The 19827-nt window shown below is 49.3% G+C and overlaps 8 protein-coding genes and 1 non-coding gene across 9 annotated transcripts; 5 read left to right on the top strand and 4 right to left on the bottom strand.

Moving 5' to 3' along the window:
• Nucleotides 1-548: 548 nt before the first annotated feature.
• Nucleotides 549-2642, top strand: CAT2 (Carnitine O-acetyltransferase mitochondrial; the record flags this gene model as incomplete). Its single annotated transcript, XM_058494171.1, has 4 exons — nt 549-629; nt 685-739; nt 792-2454; nt 2516-2642. The coding sequence occupies 4 exons, from the start codon at nt 549-551 to the stop codon at nt 2640-2642; spliced, it is 1926 nt and encodes a 641-aa protein (XP_058364374.1).
• A 125-nt stretch (nt 2643-2767) lies between these two features.
• On the bottom strand, nt 2768-5133 carry NAM9 (mitochondrial 37S ribosomal protein nam9). Its single transcript, XM_058494170.1, has 3 exons — nt 5043-5133; nt 4545-4988; nt 2768-4490 (listed from the first exon to the last, which is right to left on the bottom strand). The coding sequence occupies exons 1-3, from the start codon at nt 5076-5078 to the stop codon at nt 3594-3596; spliced, it is 1377 nt and encodes a 458-aa protein (XP_058364373.1). The 5' UTR covers nt 5079-5133; the 3' UTR covers nt 2768-3593.
• Nucleotides 5134-5275: 142 nt separating this feature from the next.
• On the top strand, nt 5276-7908 carry ONS95_000989 (uncharacterized protein). The gene is made up of 6 exons (XM_058494169.1): nt 5276-5378; nt 5514-6003; nt 6059-6555; nt 6651-6992; nt 7062-7295; nt 7371-7908. Exons 2-5 carry the CDS (start codon nt 5647-5649, stop codon nt 7270-7272), a joined length of 1407 nt encoding a protein of 468 aa, XP_058364372.1. The 5' UTR covers nt 5276-5378; nt 5514-5646; the 3' UTR covers nt 7273-7295; nt 7371-7908.
• On the bottom strand, nt 7909-9593 carry ONS95_000988 (uncharacterized protein). The gene has a single exon (XM_058494168.1). It carries the CDS (start codon nt 9396-9398, stop codon nt 8184-8186), a length of 1215 nt encoding a protein of 404 aa, XP_058364371.1. The 5' UTR covers nt 9399-9593; the 3' UTR covers nt 7909-8183.
• Nucleotides 9594-10811, top strand: ONS95_000987 (uncharacterized protein). Its single transcript, XM_058494167.1, has 3 exons — nt 9594-9663; nt 9716-9735; nt 9843-10811. The coding sequence occupies exons 1-3, from the start codon at nt 9661-9663 to the stop codon at nt 10024-10026; spliced, it is 207 nt and encodes a 68-aa protein (XP_058364370.1). The 5' UTR covers nt 9594-9660; the 3' UTR covers nt 10027-10811.
• Nucleotides 10812-10918: 107 nt separating this feature from the next.
• Nucleotides 10919-11029, top strand: ONS95_000986. Its single transcript has one exon. It is a non-coding gene; the product is annotated as a tRNA-Phe (tRNA).
• Nucleotides 11030-11454: 425 nt separating this feature from the next.
• Nucleotides 11455-13206, bottom strand: ONS95_000985 (uncharacterized protein; the record flags this gene model as incomplete). The annotated part of the gene is made up of 4 exons (XM_058494166.1): nt 11455-11904; nt 11952-12486; nt 12534-12847; nt 12898-13206. The coding sequence occupies 4 exons, from the start codon at nt 13204-13206 to the stop codon at nt 11455-11457; spliced, it is 1608 nt and encodes a 535-aa protein (XP_058364369.1).
• Nucleotides 13207-15279: 2073 nt separating this feature from the next.
• ONS95_000984 (uncharacterized protein) lies at nt 15280-16005 on the top strand (the record flags this gene model as incomplete). Its single annotated transcript, XM_058494165.1, has 1 exon — nt 15280-16005. A coding segment is annotated over one exon (726 nt), but the record flags the coding sequence as incomplete, so codon positions are not given.
• MCM3 (MCM DNA helicase complex subunit) lies at nt 15746-19192 on the bottom strand. The gene is made up of 3 exons (XM_058494164.1): nt 19027-19192; nt 16405-18976; nt 15746-16354 (listed from the first exon to the last, which is right to left on the bottom strand). The coding sequence occupies exons 1-3, from the start codon at nt 19097-19099 to the stop codon at nt 16321-16323; spliced, it is 2679 nt and encodes an 892-aa protein (XP_058364367.1). The 5' UTR covers nt 19100-19192; the 3' UTR covers nt 15746-16320.
• Nucleotides 19193-19827: the final 635 nt, after the last annotated feature.

The raw sequence follows: 19827 nt of genomic DNA, 5'->3' as shown, positions 1-19827 counted from the left end.
CCTGGGGGCATATCACTATATCAGATGTGACTCTCCGAACTGCGAGGCTACGAAGGGGCCTGGCAGCGGACTCGCATGTGAAAGGCTTGAGAGTGGGTTGTACAAATAAAGAGCTTTTCGCTCATTTCTATTGATGAGGTTAGATAACATCATGTGCCTATCATGCTGCGTCAAAACAAATAAATCTCACTCTTGCCATCCGGGTGTTCGCACGATCCCTCGGTCCGATCCAAAGAAAATGTCCCATCAGAAAAATTGCGCGTCATTTGTCGGCTCGGCGTGATGGCATGCAGCACAAGGGCTGGTCTGGGGCAGTGGGGTGGACGTTCAACGTTGCAAGCTTCTCCTTGGCCAGCTGGCAGCTGGGATCGAACCTCGGCTGGACCAAGAACAACCGATACAGCCCGTCATCCACCAACCAAAAGGAAGAGAACCGCCGAAGTTGATCGCTACTGTACCCTGAACCGGACGAGGCTTGTGAAGCTTTACTGAATCTTTCAAATCTACATCTCAGAATCCCCTCGTTTCTCTCCATAAGACCGTTGGGAATGTTGAAGACGATTTCTAGAGGTCGGACGTCTCCGTTGCTCAGAAGCAGCTTCACCGCGACACGGCCATCAATTTCACGAGTTAGTATCCAGCTATCTGGCTCTGCTCACCGGCTCCTGGCTAACATTTCGGCAGTCTTTGGGAATGGCACCGGCAAACGTGCGGAGCAATAGCTCTGCCTTGCCAGCAGGTATGCTCCCCCTCTTAACCTGTATATAAACATTGGCTGAAACAATACTCAGGGTACAAGGAGGATTCCTCCAAAGGACCTATGTTACGATTCGAAGATTCTCTACCCAAACTTCCCGTGCCGACTCTTGAAGAGACGAGTGCCAGATACCTGAAGTCCGTTCACCCGTTACTGTCCTCGTCCGAATTTGAATCCACTTCGAAGGCAGTACAAGATTTCATAAGGCCAGGTGGTGCTGGTAGCAAGCTCCAGGACAAACTACTTGCTCGACGCGGAGACCCAAAGCATAAGAACTGGATCTATGAATGGTGGAATGATGCGGCATATCTCACATACCGGGATCCTGTCGTTCCATATGTTAGCTACTTCTACTCCCACCGAGATGATAGACGGAGGCGGGATCCAGCTAAGAGAGCTGCTGCGATCAGTACCGCTGTCCTAGAGTTTAAGAAGCAGGTCGATGCTGGCACATTGGAGCCCGAATATATGAAGAAGCTTCCTATCTCCATGGAGAGCTACCAATGGATGTTCAACTGCAGCAGAATACCTGCCAAGCCCGCCGACTACCCTGCGAAATACCCTGCCCAAGAGAACAAGTACATTGTAGTGATACGCAAGAACCAGTTTTTCAAGGTCTACCATGAAGTGGATGGAAGGCAACTGAATACTTGCGAGTTGGAGCAGCAATTCACATCTATATACCAGAGAGCCGAGAAGGTTCCAGCTGTCGGTATTTTGACCTCGGAGAACCGAGACGTATGGACGGATGCCCGAGAAGTTCTGTTGAAGGCACACCCGTCAAACGCCACAGCTCTAAAGACCGTTGAAGCCTCCTCCTTTGTTGTCTGCCTGGATGATGCTAGCCCTGTTACTCTTGAGGAGCGGGCACATCAATACTGGCACGGAGACGGCGCAAACAGATGGTTTGACAAGCCACTCCAATTCATCATCAACGACAATGGAACTTCCGGCTTCACAGGCGAGCACTCTATGATGGATGGCACACCAACACATCGTCTGAACGACTATGTTAATGAAGTAATCTTTGGCAACAAACTTGATTTCTCGAACCCCTCAATCCGCTCGAATCTCCCAGAGCCTTCGGTTGTCAAATTTCACATCAATAAGGAGGTACAAAACGAGATAGAGCAAGCGACCAGGGACTTTACAGAGGTCATTGGGTCCAACGAGCTCCGCGTGCAAGCATATCAGGGCTACGGCAAAGGCTTGATCAAGAAATTCAAGTGCTCACCGGACGCCTACGTGCAAATGATTATCCAACTCGCCTATTTCAAGATGTATGGCAAGAACAGACCAACATACGAATCTGCGGCCACTCGAAGATTCCAGCAAGGACGAACCGAAACCTGCCGATCGGTTTCTGATGATTCGGTGGCATTCTGCAAGGCAGTCACTGACCACTCCGTTGATAACGAGACTGCTATCGCAGCTTTCCGTAAAGCTGTCAACTCGCACGTGGAATACATCTCTGCTGCCTCTGACGGCAAGGGTGTCGATAGACATCTGTTCGGATTGAAGAAGCTTATCGGGCCTGATGAGGAGCTGCCATCAATATACACAGATCCAGCTTTCGCTTATTCGAGCAAGTGGTTCATCTCTAGCAGTCAATTGAGCTCTGAGTATTTCAATGGCTATGGATGGAGTCAGGTTGTCGACGATGGGTGGGGAATTGCTTATATGATCAACGAGAATAGGTGAGTTGGCTGCTTTAAGGGCATAATACTCTTCAAAGCATGAAATACTAATACCTACTAGTATCCAATTCAATGTCGTATCCAAGGGTCTCGGAAGCGAGAGAATGAGCTTCTACCTGAACGAAGCTGCTGGGGACATTAGAGATCTGCTTATCCCTACGCTCGAGGCACCAAAGGCCAAGCTGTAAACAAACATACCTCTTTTGGGTAGAGCTGTCCTTATAGGTACAAGCAGGAGTGGTGAATGGACTGAATTTTCATGTCGTCGACTGTCGCTGTACAAATATCGCCGTGTAGTTAGATTTCCTGGACCATTAAGATTTCATTCTACGACCTTTTTTGACTGCTACAGATTTCTCCATTTAGATGTAGGTACGACCTGGTTTAAGTTTCTCCGAATGAGAACAGCACGAATCTTCCTCCCTGAGCCGTGGCCAGAATGCCAATCGTCTACAATGGCTACCTAGCATCGCATACTCTCTAGCAGCCGAAAGACTGGAAAGCACCGCCTCACGCTTTTCCACCACACCGCCTATCTTATATTCCTCGAGATTTTGTTGCATGTCTACAAAACGGACCGCTCCGCCCTGCCTCACAATCTTTGAACTTTTGTTGCACATCTACAAATTCGGAACGGTCCGTGGTGCTGGGAGCCGGCCAATCAGAGGCGCTAGTTGAGGAAGTGGCAGTTGTACGATGATAGGACATTGCCGAGTGCATAGGCGAGAGCAGGTGAACCTGGTGTTGTGGTCGTCGGTGATTTTTGTCACGAGATTAGTAGGGGTGTGAAACAGGGTACTGAATTGTGGGAGGTAGGAAGAGGTGAGGAGGGAAAAGGAATGTCTTCAGTTGTCGTTTGATTGATGATTTCGGGGTGCCCATTATGTGTATGTTCTAGGCAGTGTTAGGATGGGCCACATACACTGGCTGGCTTGTCGCTTGAATGTAACGATGCTCCCAAGTCCCGGATGAGAGTTGACATTGGGAATAATGTTATCATGGCGTATAGTGCAGGGGAAAGGACCTAATTTTTGTACCTCGACTATAATACAAGTTACAAAGCTCCCACATCACTATAGAAGCCTTTCTCCACTCATTCCCAAGCCATGCTATGTAGTACCACATGATCTTTCACCTGTCTACCTCCTCCTCAGATACCATGTAAAGGCTAATTGCTGAACATCCTGTGGGAAAGGTGTTGGAACTTCAGTCAGTCCCGGTCTCGCAACTGGATCTCTCAAGTACACCGCAGAACAGATCTTATGATTGACCTCCAAATATCTCGGGATGAATGCAAAAGCACTCATGTACGGTCTTGGGCGCCAGGGTGTCGCATATGGTTTAGTGGGATCATGTACCTCTTCTCTGATCTTCCTCATCCTTAGCTGGCGCTCCTCTTCTAGCTGCTTTACGATCTTTTGATTGTATGTGATTTTCGGCTTCGCATTCGGATCTACCACTTTAGGCGTGGCGGCTTTCTTTGCCTGTGCCCTTTCCCGTTTGGCTTGCTGTCTGGGGTGAGTTCGGACTTCTTTCCATTCTTCTGAGATCTCGACACGTGTCTTCTCCAGCTTGTCGATGGGTAGCCGGAAACACTGCCCTCGGAAGACTCGTACTTTTTTGACCAAGGCTCTGAGATCCTGCTTCTGTTTGGCGCTAAGAGGTTTCCTCCTGTTATTGAAGAGAAGGTCTGCTTGATTGAGGAGCTCGACCGCGTCGGCTTGCCGTTGCTGGCGGATAATTATGTTGTCTTGTAGCGTCGGCCTTTCAACCTTCACGCGGGGCTTGACAAGCTCTCCTGCTGCTTCGGCGGCGGCTTCCTTTTGGGCTTTAGCAGCCTGCTCTGCTGCCCTCTTCTCTCGTCGTACTGTACGCAGCTTGTCCATCGTGATGTTGACTCTTGTTGAGGATCGTCGGAGTTGTCTTCCTTTCTTCGTTTGTTCCATCTCCTTTGGTGCTCCTGTGGCGAACAAAACGGAGTCAGGCTCAACTTGGAAAAGGTCTCCTGGATTCAGGAGATATCCTGGGTAGGGCATCTAAATCGTATCATATCAGTCGCTAGACCTGGGGACTTAAAAAGACGGACACACCTTCTTGCCATTGACCTTCACCTTGCCATGGGTGACAAACTGTCTTGCCTGCTTCGCACTACTAGCAAACAAGGCTCTGAAAATGGCCATATCCAACCGCTTCTCAATTGGGGCATAAGTCATATGCATGTATGGGATACGCTTCCTCCCAACACGTAATATATCATCCGGGCTAATAGGCTGCTCCAGTCCAGACCCTCGGCCAGCAGCCAATTCCGATCCATCATTCTCCGCCAGATACCTTGGGTCCATGGGGACTACTGCATTGAGCTTTGGCGTGAACATCCTCTGCCACTGTTTTTCCCGGATCTGCTCGCCGTGGTATGCTCGGGACATGGACTTGGCTTTCCATTTCTGCTGGTAGAAGGTAAGGTACGGAGTGTTGATGGATTTTAGACGTGAGAGGTTGTAGAGATTGTATTTGTTCCATGATGCGCGAAATTTCTGGAGATATTAATTAGGTCATGAGAGAGGCAGATGGGAAACGCAAGCACATACCACCTGTTTTAAACTGTGAAATCGCTTTCTTCCCATCTTGGAAGAATTGACTCTATGTGGATAGAGTGCAGCTTAGAAACCTTTAATCTTCAAATCCAAGCTCCTCGAATGTCAGGTCCAAAGTTCTACTGCACCAAAAGATACGCGCTTGTCTTCTTCGGGATTAGCCGCAAGCTAAAAGCGGCCGCTTGAAGCGAATGAAATTTCGAAGCTCTCTTCTCTGCTGCATATGTCCCACTTCGCTCTGGTGAAGAACCAGAACCGCGCAAATTTACAACAGTTCAATTCAATCGACTAACAGTATTATCCAGTTGATTGAAGCGAATACAGATATCCGTAAGTATAACCTCATGCGACCCTAAGTATCTCTCACTCGTATTGGTAATTTGTTGGTTTGGAGCGGCTTTTGTACCCCGCCATTGCTCACCTTGCGAGTCACTTTTCATGTTACTGATTCACCGCCGACAATAGGAAAAGCGCGCCCACAGCAGCAGAGCTACCGCATAAACTTTTGGCCATCGGCGACAGCTTTAGAATCTACTACATCTCCATTCGCAATACTCTACAACTGCAATTACCACATTCAAGATACAGCCTACCCAAGATGTCTGACCTCAAAGTTGAAGCTACTGAGCCAGACCCATCTGCCACTTCTCTCCCAAACGACCAAAGCGTCAATAAAGAAGCAGGCAATTCTTCTGCGCCAACAGAGGCTGCCGCCGAGACTGAATCCAAGCCGGCCAATGGTCAAGTGAAGGAGGATGCTGATCAGAAGAAGGTCGAGAATGGATCCGAATCTAAGGACGAGAAGGCTAGCAAGAAGCAAGATCGCAAGCGCTATGATGAGAACGGCGTTCTGAAGACCAGTGCCAAACAAGACTGGGATAATTACAAGAATAACAGCAAATACGATCCATCTATCTTGCCTACTACTGACGATCCAGCAAAGATCAGGGCTCAGGTAGACATCCACAGTGCTCCTGTATTTCACCCACCTCACTAACAATTTCCGCAAGGTTGAGTTCTACTTTTCTGACACCAATTTGCCCACCGACACCTACCTCAACGACTTGACCCAAGGATCTTCGAACCTTCCAGTCGCAATCTCCAAAATCTGCCAGTTTGGGCGCATGAAGCGGTTCCAGCCACAGTCTGCCGTTGTTGAAGCTCTTCGCGCTAGCAAGTTCCTCGTTGTATCTGGCCCAGAGGGCATGGAAGAGGTCAAGCGCGCAGTTGCATACGATCCTACCACTCCAAAGTCCAGAGCTGAGTCCCGATCAATTTACGCCAAGGGTTTCGGCGATGAGGAGCCAGGTTCGCAATTCGATATAGAGGCTTTCTTTGCTCCTTATGGCCCTACCAACTCTGTCCGTCTTCGTCGTACCGATCAGAAGCTGTTCAAAGGCTCTGTCTTCGTTGAATTCCAGGATGATGAGACTGCTGAGAAATTCCTCGCTCTAGACCCCAAGCCTCTCTGGAAGGGAAATACCCTCTTGATCAAGTCGAAGAGAGCGTAAGTCTCCATCCCAATTGGTCCTGAACTCCCTATCTCCTTAACATGGCAATGGCACCTCCAACCTTTGAAAGTTCTCTGACCCAAACTTCCAGTTATATGGATGAGAAGGAGGAAGAAATCAAGTCTGGCAAGATCGAGCCTATGGAGCAACGCGGCTACAGAGGACGAGGTCGCGGACGGGGCCGAGGTGGGGATCGTGGAGGAGATCGTCGTGGTGGTGGTGATAGACGCGGAGACCGACGGGAACCACGAGAGCCCCGTGGTGATCGTGATCCAGATGACTGGAAGAAGCGCCGTGAGGATGATCGTGCCAGCGGATTCAAAGACAACCGCAAGGACAACAGAGGCCGAGGCAGAGATAGCCGAGGGGGTCGTGGAAACCGACGTGACAATCGTGGCAACGACAGAAATCAAGAGCGTGAAGACAAGGAAAAGTACGCAATCCTAGGGCCTCCTACAGGAGCTCCAAGACTCAGCGAAAGCATTGACTAACATTCCTTCAGGGCTGACACCAAGGAGATCAAATTCGAGGACAGTTCCGAAAAGAAGCGCACTCGCGAGGAAGCAAATGGTGGTGAAGAGAGTGCCGCCAAGAAGGTCGACACCAAGACCGACGAGCCAGCCTCTAACGGCAACAAGCGTGCTCGTGAGGAAGATGCTGGAGCAGCAGAGGAAAAGCCAGCCAAGAAAGTCGACGTCAAGTCCGACTCGTGATACCCGAATCTTTTTGATTTCCGGTAAGAATTCTCACACAATCCTGAGGATGCAATCATCAAAAATTAGCTCGAGTCAGACACTGACAATGCAGTCAGTTTGTCTTCATGCATCGATCGGGGCGGTATGGAATCCATTCACGGCAGGCGTTAAGGGAATCTTTGTTCTCTCTTTTAACTATTCTCCAGAAGGTCATTATTCTACTTATGGCCATATTTGCTCATATTACTTGGGCAACACGGAATGAACCATTGTACTATGCGAAAACGAGAGCAGTAGCATTGGATTGCTAGGATGTGATTGAAAAAGGTGTCATAGCATACACAAACTCTTAGACACCAAAGAATGGATCTCAATTGTACATGGCATTTTCGTTCTCATTCTCTTTGATGTTTTCCCACTTCCAATCGGCCAATCAGAATCACATCCTCTGAACAAACCTCTCTTCTTTGGGATAAGTGCTGGATTATGAGGAATCTTGGGAGTGCTATCAAAGCTTAAAAGCAAAGTATCCCTCTTCGTAGGAAAAGATTTGATGGCTAGAAGGGAATCCTTTTCGCATGCCAGCCGCCACAACCCTGTTCATGGCTCGCACTTTCTTCTAATGGGAATTTGTTTACAAGCACTGTTCCAGGTAATGACAAAGATAGGAGGAGGGTAGTGTATCATTGAATCTACCAGGTCCATCAAAATATTCTACAGCTGTTTACACATCTACTCCAACCCAATGATCGAGGCTCCTACAATGCATGATTTTGAAGCAAGGAGATTCCAATAATACACAAGGCGTCAACTCTGATCTCGAGTGCTCGCCAGTCATCCCTCTCCATCATACAATGCCGGACGCTCGCGCTCGCTATGCATACATCTGCCCCATCTTCCACCACTGAACCACAAACCCTAGTTGGGCACTAGTGGATGACCTCTCCCATATCGATATGCACTGGTTCCCAAGGCTTTGCATTCGATGACTCCGTATCGCTAGGCACAGGCACATTATTGCCAGGACTATAGAGATACCAGGCCTTCAAAGCATTGACACTAGCCCTGGTCCTCGCCTCCTGCAAACTCGCTCCAGCACCCTCACCAAGCTGGTCATTCCCACTGTAAATGCCCACCACGAACACAGGCGATCTGCTCCTCCGTCCCGTCTCACTCAACATCCTCGCGACTGGGTGTTCGAACCCTTCTCGTGCACATAATCTCGATAACTCTCTCATCGGTTCCTTGAACTGGAACAGCGTTGATATCTCCAGATGTCGGCTCAAGATGTGCTGCTTGACGAATGTCTTCGCCGCTTCCCGCCCGACATGCAAGTAAAGCGCTCCGACTACCGCTTTCACAAAATTCGAATATGCTGTCTCGGAAGGTAGAGGCTCCGTCTCATCTCTGTTTCTCGCGATCGTGTCTCCAAACTCGTCATCGTATACCACTCTGCTGCTCATTCCCCTCCTGTAGAAAAAAAGTTTGTCCGGCCTCGTAGTCCCTCCTTGCGCCTTGATCTCCGCTCCAGCCTGTAGCTTCGAGAATTGCAAGTAACCAGGATCTACTTCTGAGCCTGGAACTGCCGCGGATTCAACACCCCATTCCCGCCCAATCATTTGTAGAGTTTTGGGCCCGTTGTACGCATATGCCGCTGCGAACAGAACTGAAATAGGTAGACGTGGGTATGTACAGAGTAGGTACTCTGCGACGTGGTAAGATATCAAGGAGCCCCCAACTTGAGCAAGCGAAGCATTGTTGAAGCGGGTGTTCGAGTCTGCAGACGGATCGACCAGCGTGCGTGCCATTGTCTGTAGAGGCAGTATCTTAGGAAGGGAAAGTCGGGCGTGTAGAGCAGCGAGCTTTGCAGAGCCTAATGCTGCGTCCGGGAGTGGTGAGGGATAGGGGCTTGAAGGATGTCTCTTGCTCGGGGGCTGTATCTCTGATTCTTCTCCATCTTCGTACACGACTTCGTCTGAGATAGACGAAGAAACTGTGGACTGTGACCGTATCTGCTGGTGGGTTGTAAAGCTAGCTACGTAGCTTGTTGAAGGAGGATTTCGAGGCCGCAGACAACATGGTCGAGTGTTCTTGCGCGGCGAGAGCAATTGCCCGCCCAACCGTTCCAATCTAATTCTCTTCATCGGTCCAGTCCTGACTCCTCCTCACTCTAGCCCTGCAGATGAAAGGAAAGGGAAAGCGAGGCTGGTTGAGTAGGATGCGGCGTTGTGTTGCTCCCTTCTGAAGTCCCCAAAATTTCTTGGAGCTTTCTCACACGATCATGGATAGAAATTTGAGTCACGTGTCGTCTAAGATGGATCCGGCTAATGGAGCTTAATCCGAGTTTCGACGTCGCGATCTCCTCAAAGGCAGATTCAAACCCGCAAATCGAAGCAATTGATTAAGATGGTATGCTTCCAAGCTCTGGCATTTGAATTAGATCGTTACTAACAGCTTATAGGGCGGCGGCGGCAAGATCCCGTAAGTCAATCGCTCGTCTACATCATATTCAACACCATTCCTAACCAACCTCAATTTCCATCCTAACCTCAAAAACCACACCGGCACAAGCTCAACTCATAGTGCAGATATCCCAAACATGTCTGGTCACCAGCTGGTGGCTGGTACTCGCAACCCTCGAACTGGAAAGCAAACACGGCAGTCTTCGGCGTTTTCATCGTTGGTCTTACGGCAATGATGTGGAAGTTGAGCGCGGAGAGAGAGTTCCGGTCGAAATTCCCTGAAGAAGGGCGATTCTTCCCAAGTCGGTAGTATGTCATTCTGATATTCATACGGGAAGGGTTTTTGCTGATGGGCCTCTAGCTGGAGCAAACAGATCAAGGAGCACGAAGTAGAGAAGAAAGCGAGTGGTGGATCATAGAAGGGGCATTAGATAATGGGCAGGCGCTTGTACATATCTACGGAGTCATGAATTGACTAGGTCAAAAGAGAACTGGCAAATGAAATGTCCTTTTGCCACTGAGCATACTATCACAGCATTTGCGGCGATACTCGTCGACGGCTGGCCGAGCGTCAGAACGGACTGGATCCAGGATCTAGTTTGTACGAGCCACGGAACGATAAGTTGTTTTCGACCTCCGTGAATTCCGTGGAACTATTTTATCATTCGGATTTTCTAGGTACCTATCCAGGCTAGTTTCCTTGTTTGAAATCGTATCACCGCTCGTCGTCGCATTTTTCAGGAAAATGGTCCAAGTACGAAGTACGCAATGTTCCTGCAGCTAAGGAAATATCAATTAGCACAAGCTTTCTTACTTGGGAAAGGTGTACGGCAAATCTGCTATGCCTGGCTACTCATTCGAAACAACTTTCATTCATTCCCGTTCAAGTTACTCGAACACAGTAGCCATCAAACATAATCACCTGCCGAGTACTAGTTCTGTCTTCTGCCGAGCCATCAACATTTAAACCAATGCCCAAACGCCTGATGAACACAATTACCTATCTCTATCAACCTGACCCCTTCAATGCCCAAAACACATTTCCCAATTCTGAACAACAGCAAAGTCACGCCTATTATCCACTCCACTCCCTCCCAGCAGCCGACATCCTCCCGACCCACCCCACAACAAGCCATCGATCTAGCTCTCCCCGGACATAGAGCCAAATAAGCCTCTTCTCTCTTCATCAAACACCCCCAAAAGCGGCTTTAGCTCACTTGGGAGAGCGCCAGACTGAAGCCCAACTTCAGGAATCCTCGAAATTCAAGAATATCGATATCTGGAGGCACTGTGTTCGATCCACAGAAGCCGCATCATCTGCGAATCGAGGAGTTACCTTGATTACACGAACACAATTTTTTTTCTCTTTTTGTTTTTCACAGTTTGTTCGTTAGGGGGGCCGTCCTTGCTCTGAAGCTATTTGGCAATAAAAGGAGTTGTTCTTTTGGACTTGCAAAATTTCTCTGTTGTTTGGCTAAGCGAAGTGCACATCTTGAAGCCGGTACTCTTATCACCAAGCAGGCGCTTTATTCTTCACTTGGTAAATTCAGTCATAATACATGGCATGCATCAAGGACAGAATGACAACATATATTGTCAAATGCTTTGACTTGCCCTGGGATTTGACCAGAGGCTAAGCTCCCCGGCTCAACTCCTGAACTGATATATACACCCCATATTCTACAAGAAAGTCTAAACCTTCACAATGCCCACCACTTACACATCCACGAACACTCATTTATCCAGCATGCTCCACAATCTCAGTCTCAATCTTCCCATCTTCGGTGATGAAAGTGCGCAGCTGTTCCGGTAGAGGCACCTCCTTGTAGTCCTCATCTTCTTCACTGTCTCCTGAGATGATGTTGAGATTCACACCAGAGCATTTGCTGGTGAAGACTTCGGTCTGCATACTCTCTTTACCGAGGTATATCTGGCAACCATCGACGGAATCCATGATAACCGTCGGTAGTGTGCCGAGAACTTGCAGAGCAAAGTTGGAGGATTTGATGACATCAATGGACGAAACGAGAGATTCAATCACTAAGGACAATCGTGGTGAGTTGTCGATGGAAATGGCATTCGCTTTACCCTTGACCATGACGGTGGTCTTATTGCAGCGACTGATTAGGATAGACTGTGACATAGTGGCATCGATCTTGACTGGAGCAGACTCGTTATCGTAGTTTTCCTGATCAATTAGAACTGAACTTCCACAGTCTGGCAGTATGAGCTTACAATGATCCACTTGTTTCCGTCTAGTCTCTTGACAGGAGGCTTCTTCGTCCGCATGCTTTCAGGCTTGGGCTTCTTCCCAGGAGCAGGGCTCTTGCCACGGTTCGACGAGACGCTTGATGCACTGTCACTTCTTTGCGGTACTGTAGCACCAGCTCGTAACGCTGGGTTCTTATGTGTCATTTGGTCGGCATTAACTTTTCGGAGGCCCTTCGTGACGGCTTCTCCTTTGTTCAGATCGCTGAATACCGCATCGAGACCGCCTCCCGCGGTTGGTGGTGGGGGAGGAGCATTATCGAACTTTATAGGTGGCGGAGGAGGTCCTGGTGGAGGAGGTGGTGGGGGCGCTCCCGCCGCAGCTTTTGGATGGGGAGCTGGAGGTCCTGGTTGATTTTGCTCAACGGCCTTGATAGCCTCCTCCGCAGAAAGCCCCTTTGGATTCCATGGGATACCTTGGGGGAAAGTTTGCTTGATGTATTCTGCCAAATCCTTGAATACCTGGTAGTATGACTGAATCCATTCAACTTGCTTTGGATCGCTGTCACAAGTCAGCTCGTACGCCCTAGAAAGCCATAGTGGCCTCACCTCTCCTTGAACTCTTTCAATACTCGGTTTCCCCAGTATTGTGCAGAACCCAAAGATTCTTCAACATGCTTGTGTGGTTTTGAATCCATTGTGACCCAAGCAAGCACACCAATACTCTCGGAAACAGCGCTGAGCTGGTTGAAGACGGGCGATCCACGGTTGGCATCTCGAAGTTCGCTGACAGACGTGATAGAATCCTGGAGAGGTTTCAATAGTTGCATAAAGACCGGACTGCTCATATCAGGCTTCTTCGCTTTCGTCGTAATGAGGATGAACTTTCGTTGTCCAGCAAATGCTCGCAGCACGCTGGAGGCCTGTAAATCTGTCAACCCTCAATTCCAATATCATCTGCCAATCTCCCTACCTGCTCGGCAACTGGCCCTCCCAACTCATCACTGAGGTTGACGTATTTCTTCACAGTGCCGGCAATGAAGGCATCGAAGTCCTCAACCGATTCGGGGAGAGCTTCCTGGACGGGCTTTGGCGAGGGCGCTTTTGCAACAGGCGGCGCAGGAAGAGGGCCGGTCGGGGCGGGCGTGGGAGCTCCATTGATGGCTGGGATTTCGACGGAGGAAGATGCCATGTCCTCCAGTCGGGAGGTGGCAGCTTCGAGCCTGCTCAGGATACCTGTTAGATCCATTCTGTGGATGGTGGGCACGGAGTTGTCGTCCATGACTGTTGCGGGTAGGGGTAGGGCAGAATGAGTGCGTATGCGTATGCGTATGAAATTAGGAATAAGAAAAAGGTATCACCGTACCGCTTGATGAGGGTAGTCAGATTATGCATGTTGTTGGCTGCCATGGTGGCTGCAGGGACCAGCGATGCTGAGGTGTCCCAAGTGACAGAGAGAATTGAGGAATGATCAACGATGCGATGCGCTGGGGCAGTCGACGGCTGGCAGGCTGGCTGACTGCTTGACTGACGTGGGCGAAAAGGGGTGGATGTTTGCAGTCCAGTGCAGTGCAGCTTGCGACAGCAATTGCGAGAGGCGGGATGCGATGTGAAAGGACGAGGACGAAGAAACGATTGCAACACAGGACAGGACCCAAGCTCTGTTATAATATGTTGACATTATTAGGTTGGTGCCTTGCCTTGACTAGTAGTACTGGCCCTGGCCCTGGGGTGGAGGCGTGATATTGTAGCTCCACGCAGCCAGCGGCATGAGGTCCAGCGATCCCTGGCCCAGTTCCTTGGCCTCCAGGGCCTCCTCGCCTCAACTCGCCGTGCCTGCACACGCCTGAGGCTCACGGGCACCAACACGACAAGAGGCTATAGCCTATCGCCCAACTCAGGCACGAAGATACTGTCTGTACCTACCCCAACTGCATCGCTAAATGTTATTCAGCCTTGCCCCCCGAGACGCACTTGAGACAACTACTCTAAGGTACAACTGGAAGGCACCAAGTCCACAGTGGTCACCCCCCAACTTCCCACTCAAGGACTATGGAGGACGGGGACCAGATTTGTCCCGATCAGGAGATCGATTTCTGTACACTTGGAATGTTCATCATAGGTGAGACGGCCTGTTGCTTGTCTATGTCATGCTTTTTGCTTGTTGTTTATTTTCTGTGGATCCTTGTGTCGGTGAGACATGGGGGCAGCTGTATCAATGAAAGCTCTGATAGAATTGGACATGTTTACTCGTTTACTTGTGTACTATTGATGCATCCTTTCACCATATTAAAGTCTGCATGTGTGCCTTAACATGAGCTTGTATTTTTCTGCAAAGTTGCGGAATGTACACAGTCTTCCCGCATGTTTTAGCAACATTAGATCAAGAAGTGCAGGGTTGTTTTCAAGAAGTTGTCCCGCGCGACTCATATCTCAGTCATCCATCATCTTAATTCTTCCAATCGTTCAAGCAGTCGGAAAGCTCTCAAGCTCGACTTTCTCTTTCCCTTCCAAGACCAGTTGTCGGACTTATATTTTCCTTTTTCCGTCAGCATGCAGCCAGCCATATCGAGTCTGACAAACCAATTTCAGATGAAATACATTATCTCCCTCCAAAGCCACCAGTTTTCGACATCCTCGGAGGAGCAGGATCGTTTTCAGCATTAGGAGCTCGCTTGTTCTCACCTCCGCCTTTATCTCGAACTGTTTCGTGGATTGTTGATAAAGGATCTGATTTCCCGCCAAGTCTTACTGAGCAGATTACTTCATGGCAGACTTCTTGCCTTATTCGAGAAGATGATAGTAGATTAACGTGAGTGCAACATCCCCCAAACACTGAGCAACCTGTCAGGATCATCCTCAGCTCTTTAGGCTTCTGTGCTGTGGACTTTTCCAATTTAACATCTCGCTTGCAACCACCTTTCACAACCTTAGAACACAACAACGCGAGTCAATTACAGCACTAACACTTCCTACAGAACCCGCGGATGGAATGGCTACGACTCATCCCAAAATCGTGCCTTCAAGTATACGACGCCCAAACTTCGCCTAACAACCGACTCTCTGACCCCCTCCCTCCTTCTCTCAAAGTCCTTCCACCTAATATGTTCTCCAACCCGCTGCATCGAACTCGTGACAGCCATTCTTCGAGCCCGCAAAGCTCTTCACAAGAACATAGAGAAGCCACTATTCATCTGGGTACATGAACCCTCCTTCCCCGAATGATCTGATTTGTCACCTTACGCTCTCCCCTTGCTTACTTTTCATGTCTTCCCGAAATAAACTACTAGTATCACATACCCAAACTCTTATAACCCACATCTTCAGGAGGAGTATCAAGTCTAACACACCCCAGGAACCCGTCCCCGACCTTTGCCTCCCCACTGAGCTTCTAAACTGCACCAACTGCCTCCCATACATCGACATCCTCAGTCCCAATGCCAACGAACTCGCCGGCTTCATGGGCGACACCGGGTCCGAAATCGACTCCCTCACCAACCAAATCTCCAAACCCTGGGTCGAGCGCGCCTGCGACCAACTCCTCGGCTCCATGCCCCTACAATCCTACGCGTTGGTAGTCCGGTGCGGCGCCCAAGGCTGCTACGTAGCAAAGAATGGCGGACATTCGCGTCGTCCGAGCATGATGCGGAAGGCGAGACGGCCAGCAAATCATGCCAGGGGCGGACTGACGCTTGATATGGATATGACGGCGCTGTTTGCTGGACTGTTGGATGAGGATGGGGAGCTGGTGAGGGAGGAAGAAGTGCCAATTGATCCAGGAATTGAGAAGTGGTTACCTGCTTATTTTGGAGGAGGGGAGAGTGAGAGGGTGGTTGATCCGACGGGCGGGGGAAATGGGTTTCTGGGTGGCCTGGCTATTGCGCTCGCGAGGGGGAGGGGTGTGGTGGAGGCGAGTGCTTGGGGGAGTGTGGCGGCGAGTTTTATGATTGAGCAGGTTGGTGTGCCAGTACTTACCTCTGCTGCTTCTGGTGAAGAGGGTAATGAGGGAGAAGTGGAGTTGTGGAATGGTGTTCTTGTGGAGAAAAGGCTGGAGGACTATTTGAAAAAGATTGGGTTGTGATTTTGACTAGACTTGTGTGGAATAAGCACTCCTCTTCTTTTTTTCCCCCTATCCCTTGTGGAGCACGTTTGGCGAGCATTAGACGGGGTAATGCATCATCGAAATAAAGGCAATATCATAGACTCTTGCTCTCATTCGCTGTGCCCTAATCAGTCAAGGGGGCGTCTATATCTCATTACAAACATAAAGCAAAACGCCATAAAATCGAACCGTGCTGGTCTCAGGCATCACCTTAACGCCTGCAACCACCACGTAACAATCGTAAAATTCAATATATTCCTGACCAGTAAAGCTCCCCCTATAGACGAATTCTGTCTAAATCTTGTACACAAGGTCTCCATCAGTGTACCTAGATCATATTAGTTGATTACGTTGTGAATGTTCAGAGGTGGCACTCACATAATATTGTTTGCTTCATCCATCTTCTTCAAGGCAGCTACAGCTTCTGGCCTGTCAAAGGCACCTCCACCTGAGCCACCAATACTTCTGTTGATCGCAGTGATGATATTGTCAACCTCAGCAGAATCGTCTTCGAAGAGAGGTGAACTGAGCAGTTGACCGAGAGTGCTTCTGAACAGCGTCAACCTCGAAGGAGTAATTGTTGGTGCAATGCTCAATGCAGCTGCCCCACTAGCAAGTTCAGTATCTTCTTCCTGAGATTGAGATTGGCTCTGTAATTGAGATACAGGTAGGGAGGACGCGAACGATGTTTGAGATGCACTTGTGCCATTGGTTCCGTTTGGTCGTGATCTTTGAGTTGTGGTTCTTGGCGACGCAGTGTAGAGATCATCTTCCTCATCATCAGAAATAGTATCTCCACCGTTGTCACCATTCGTACGAGAGCTAGAGCCATTCTGACCTGCCTTTCTGCCATTCACAGCACGAGTTCGCGATGTTGTGCCGGGAGTGCGGGTCCTCGAGGTTCCTGCTCTAGTACTTGGAGGCGGCGAGTCGGAATCATCCGAGCTCTCGTCATCAGAAGACAGATCCTCGAGGGGTCTAGTCTTGCGGCGCTTGCTGCGCTTCTCATCCTCAACTACTTCCTTGAAAAGAGCGAATCTAAGAATAGCCTCTGCAGCAAGAGCATCTCGTTCTTCGACACGAGCTGACAAGCGAGACTTGGCGTGAGCTGTGGAGAGACGGATGATGGTCTCAAGGGTACGGACGGTCATGGGACTTGTCTTCCTCTGGTTCCCTTGCATGTCATCGTTCCTGAGAGAGACGTAGATCTCGCTGATTCTCTCGGAAGCCTCTACTGTCAAGACTGGTTTTATTCTCGACTTGGCGTACTGGATATATTTCTTGACGAAAGGTATACTTAGGACCTCGACCTTCTTGTTTGCACCACGACCAGTGGTAAGCGTAACACCAGCGTGAAGCATCTGATTGTACTTTTCAAACACATCGGTAGGGCGATTGGCATCAGCTTCCTGCTCAACTCCGACACCTAGAGTCTGTTGAGACTGCTCTCGGACCGGTGCTCCTTCCTCGGTACCAGGTTGTCGATAACGATGCATACGAAGAACGTGCTCAGATATCTGACGATCTCGCGCATCATCAATGTCATCCGTAACAACGAAGAGCAAATCGAAACGGGATAGGAGAGAATCTGGAAGGGCGATATTCTTATGAGGATCCTTGTGGGTATCGTACTGTCCGAAGATAGGATTGGCGGCTGCAATTACACTGCACCGAGCGTTCAACGAGGTATGGATACCGGCTTTTGCAATTGTCACAGTCTGCTGTTCCATGACTTCGTGAATAGCAACACGATCGATATCGGACATTTTGTCGAATTCATCGATGCACACAACTCCGCGATCAGCAAGAACCATAGCACCAGCCTCGAGTCTTCGTTCCCCGGTTTCCTTATCTGACGTGACGGCAGCTGTAAGACCGACACCAGACGATCCTCGGCCAGTTGTAGCGATGGCAAGGGGTGCAGTGTTCAGGACAAACCGCAGTAATTGAGACTTTGCAGTCGATGGATCACCAACCATTAAGATGTTGATGTCTCCCCTGAGATGCGTTCCATTCTCCAAATTCTTCTCCTGCCCACTGAGCAACATCAGCAGGATGGCTTTTTTGATATGCTCGTGACCATAAATGCTTGGAGCCAGTGACTGGGAGAGAAGGTCAAAGACATTTTTCTTCTTCGAAATCTTGTTGATATTACGAATATCGGTATCCGTGATTGTGGCAGCAGCAATTCCACCTCCTGATTTGGATGATAGCATGACAACATTGTTTGCGAGGATGACCGTTTTGAAAAGAGCAGTGTTGTGTCCCGCATTTCTGTTTCCCAGAGATCGATAAATGCCAACAAGCTGAACTCTGTCTCCAGGTTTGCACTTGTCGACCAGATCATCATCTAAGATGACATCAACACCTCGAGGTAGCTGCCCGGCTGGTGCACGCTCAGGCATTTCTTGTATTGAGATAGTCTGATGATCTCTGTATGTGCAATATCCGTATTCAGTGACAAGAGGATTCCCCTCTTCGTCTTCCTGTGGGTATACGCTGGAAGTAGTGGCTCCAGAAGTCATGGTCTGATCTTTGTATTCGCGAAAGTGAAAGATCTTCTTCTTTTCATTGTAATGCACACTCTTGACTACCTTGGGCCTCACGAGAGAGCACCTGGTAACAATTCCTTCAAGCGAAACCATGTGGTTGAGGTATGACGAGGAGAGGGTTCGTGGATTGCAAGCATATTGTCCAAAACTCCCAGAGAAAGCGCAGTAGTACATAGTATCATCGGAAATCTGCTTCAAATTTGTCGTTGGTAGGGTCTGAATGACCTCCTTGAGAGCTCGGTCGAAGGCTTGGGCGTAGTCAAACGGCTGCTGCAGCAAACCCTCTGCAAGTTCGACATTGCGTGCGCGCACTTCATCAATGCTGACTACCAGTCGTCTTTGGAACTTCTGCAGCATCAAGATAATATCTGATCGATAACTGCGTGTAGTGGGATCACCTACGGACGGCGGTTAGCATGAGCGGGGTCTTTCTGGAAAGGGGCCATACTTGGATCAAGAAATTCTGCAGCAGCGCGAACGCGGTCAGCGACGGCTTCATCTTTCAACTGTGCTGGATCCATATTCGAGTTTGTGATCGAATGTGTTGTGTTGTGCTGTGTTGTGCTGTGCTGCGTCTGCGTATCTGAGGAGAGGGACAGAGTGAGAGGTTGAAGTTTTGAAAGGGGCTGACGCGAAACCGGAATTAGGTCGCGTCGACACGCGAGGAGGTCGCGTTGAGTGCTTGCATTAAAGGCTTGGCGAATATTCCCTCGCTTAACCCACGAGACCACGACATGGTCACATGACACGGTTTCCTCTTGCTTCACAATATCACAGGTAGGGCACTCAAGTAAGTGGAGTATGTTTCCTCGTCTTCTTGAATACATGTCCTACGCGAAGACCATAGAGACGTCGAGCAATTAGCTGGTCCTACTTGATACTCCGGGTCGGGCTGCTGCAGTGACAGATTTTTCCGGAAGCAGATGTCGGGGATGCAGGATTGTCAAGCAAGTCGCCGGGTAAGACCCCAGGAATAGCTTTGAAGCCTGTCAGACATGTCCTGGAGTATATATAGATTTCAATCCAATCGCCGATATTTCGTGCCTCTATTCCACATTCCCAAAAATGAACCTTTATTTACAACACCTCAATATGTCATTAGGAAGAAAATATGGGATGGGAGTTTCCTTTCACCTAACCTGGTTTCAGATATTCCATTAACTATCACTGGAGCGAATTCTCATGCGGATGCCGGTGGTTCTTGGGCTTGGCGATGTAGGCGGCTTTTGATTTCTTCCTGTGTCGGACC

Source organism: Cadophora gregata, assembly GCF_030347475.1.
Source record: "Cadophora gregata isolate MNR1 chromosome Unknown scaffold_1, whole genome shotgun sequence".
NCBI lineage: Eukaryota > Fungi > Ascomycota > Leotiomycetes > Helotiales > Ploettnerulaceae > Cadophora > Cadophora gregata.
Note: the sequence above shows the minus strand (reverse complement) of the source record. Positions and strands in the feature narration are given on the sequence as shown.

Bases quoted from the DNA above. Each gene is read 5' to 3' on its own strand.
- ONS95_000987 (XM_058494167.1), top strand. The intron at 9,736-9,842 runs GTAAGTCAATCG...CTCATAGTGCAG, and splicing joins GGCGGCGGCGGCAAGATCCC to ATATCCCAAACATGTCTGGT.
- MCM3 (XM_058494164.1), bottom strand. From the start codon at position 19,099: ATGGATCCAGCACAGTTGAAAGATGAAGCCGTCGCTGACCGCGTTCGC. The intron at 18,977-19,026 runs GTATGGCCCCTT...CGCCGTCCGTAG, and splicing joins TGCAGAATTTCTTGATCCAA to GTGATCCCACTACACGCAGT. The intron at 16,355-16,404 runs GTGAGTGCCACC...AATATGATCTAG, and splicing joins GATGAAGCAAACAATATTAT to GTACACTGATGGAGACCTTG.
- ONS95_000988 (XM_058494168.1), bottom strand. From the start codon at position 9,398: ATGAAGAGAATTAGATTGGAACGGTTGGGCGGGCAATTGCTCTCGCCG.
- NAM9 (XM_058494170.1), bottom strand. From the start codon at position 5,078: ATGGGAAGAAAGCGATTTCACAGTTTAAAACAGGTG. The intron at 4,989-5,042 runs GTATGTGCTTGC...TAATATCTCCAG, and splicing joins TTCACAGTTTAAAACAGGTG to AAATTTCGCGCATCATGGAA. The intron at 4,491-4,544 runs GTGTGTCCGTCT...GATACGATTTAG, and splicing joins TGAAGGTCAATGGCAAGAAG to ATGCCCTACCCAGGATATCT.
- ONS95_000989 (XM_058494169.1), top strand. From the start codon at position 5,647: ATGTCTGACCTCAAAGTTGAAGCTACTGAGCCAGACCCATCTGCCACT. The intron at 6,004-6,058 runs GTAGACATCCAC...AATTTCCGCAAG, and splicing joins CAGCAAAGATCAGGGCTCAG to GTTGAGTTCTACTTTTCTGA. The intron at 6,556-6,650 runs GTAAGTCTCCAT...CCAAACTTCCAG, and splicing joins TTGATCAAGTCGAAGAGAGC to TTATATGGATGAGAAGGAGG.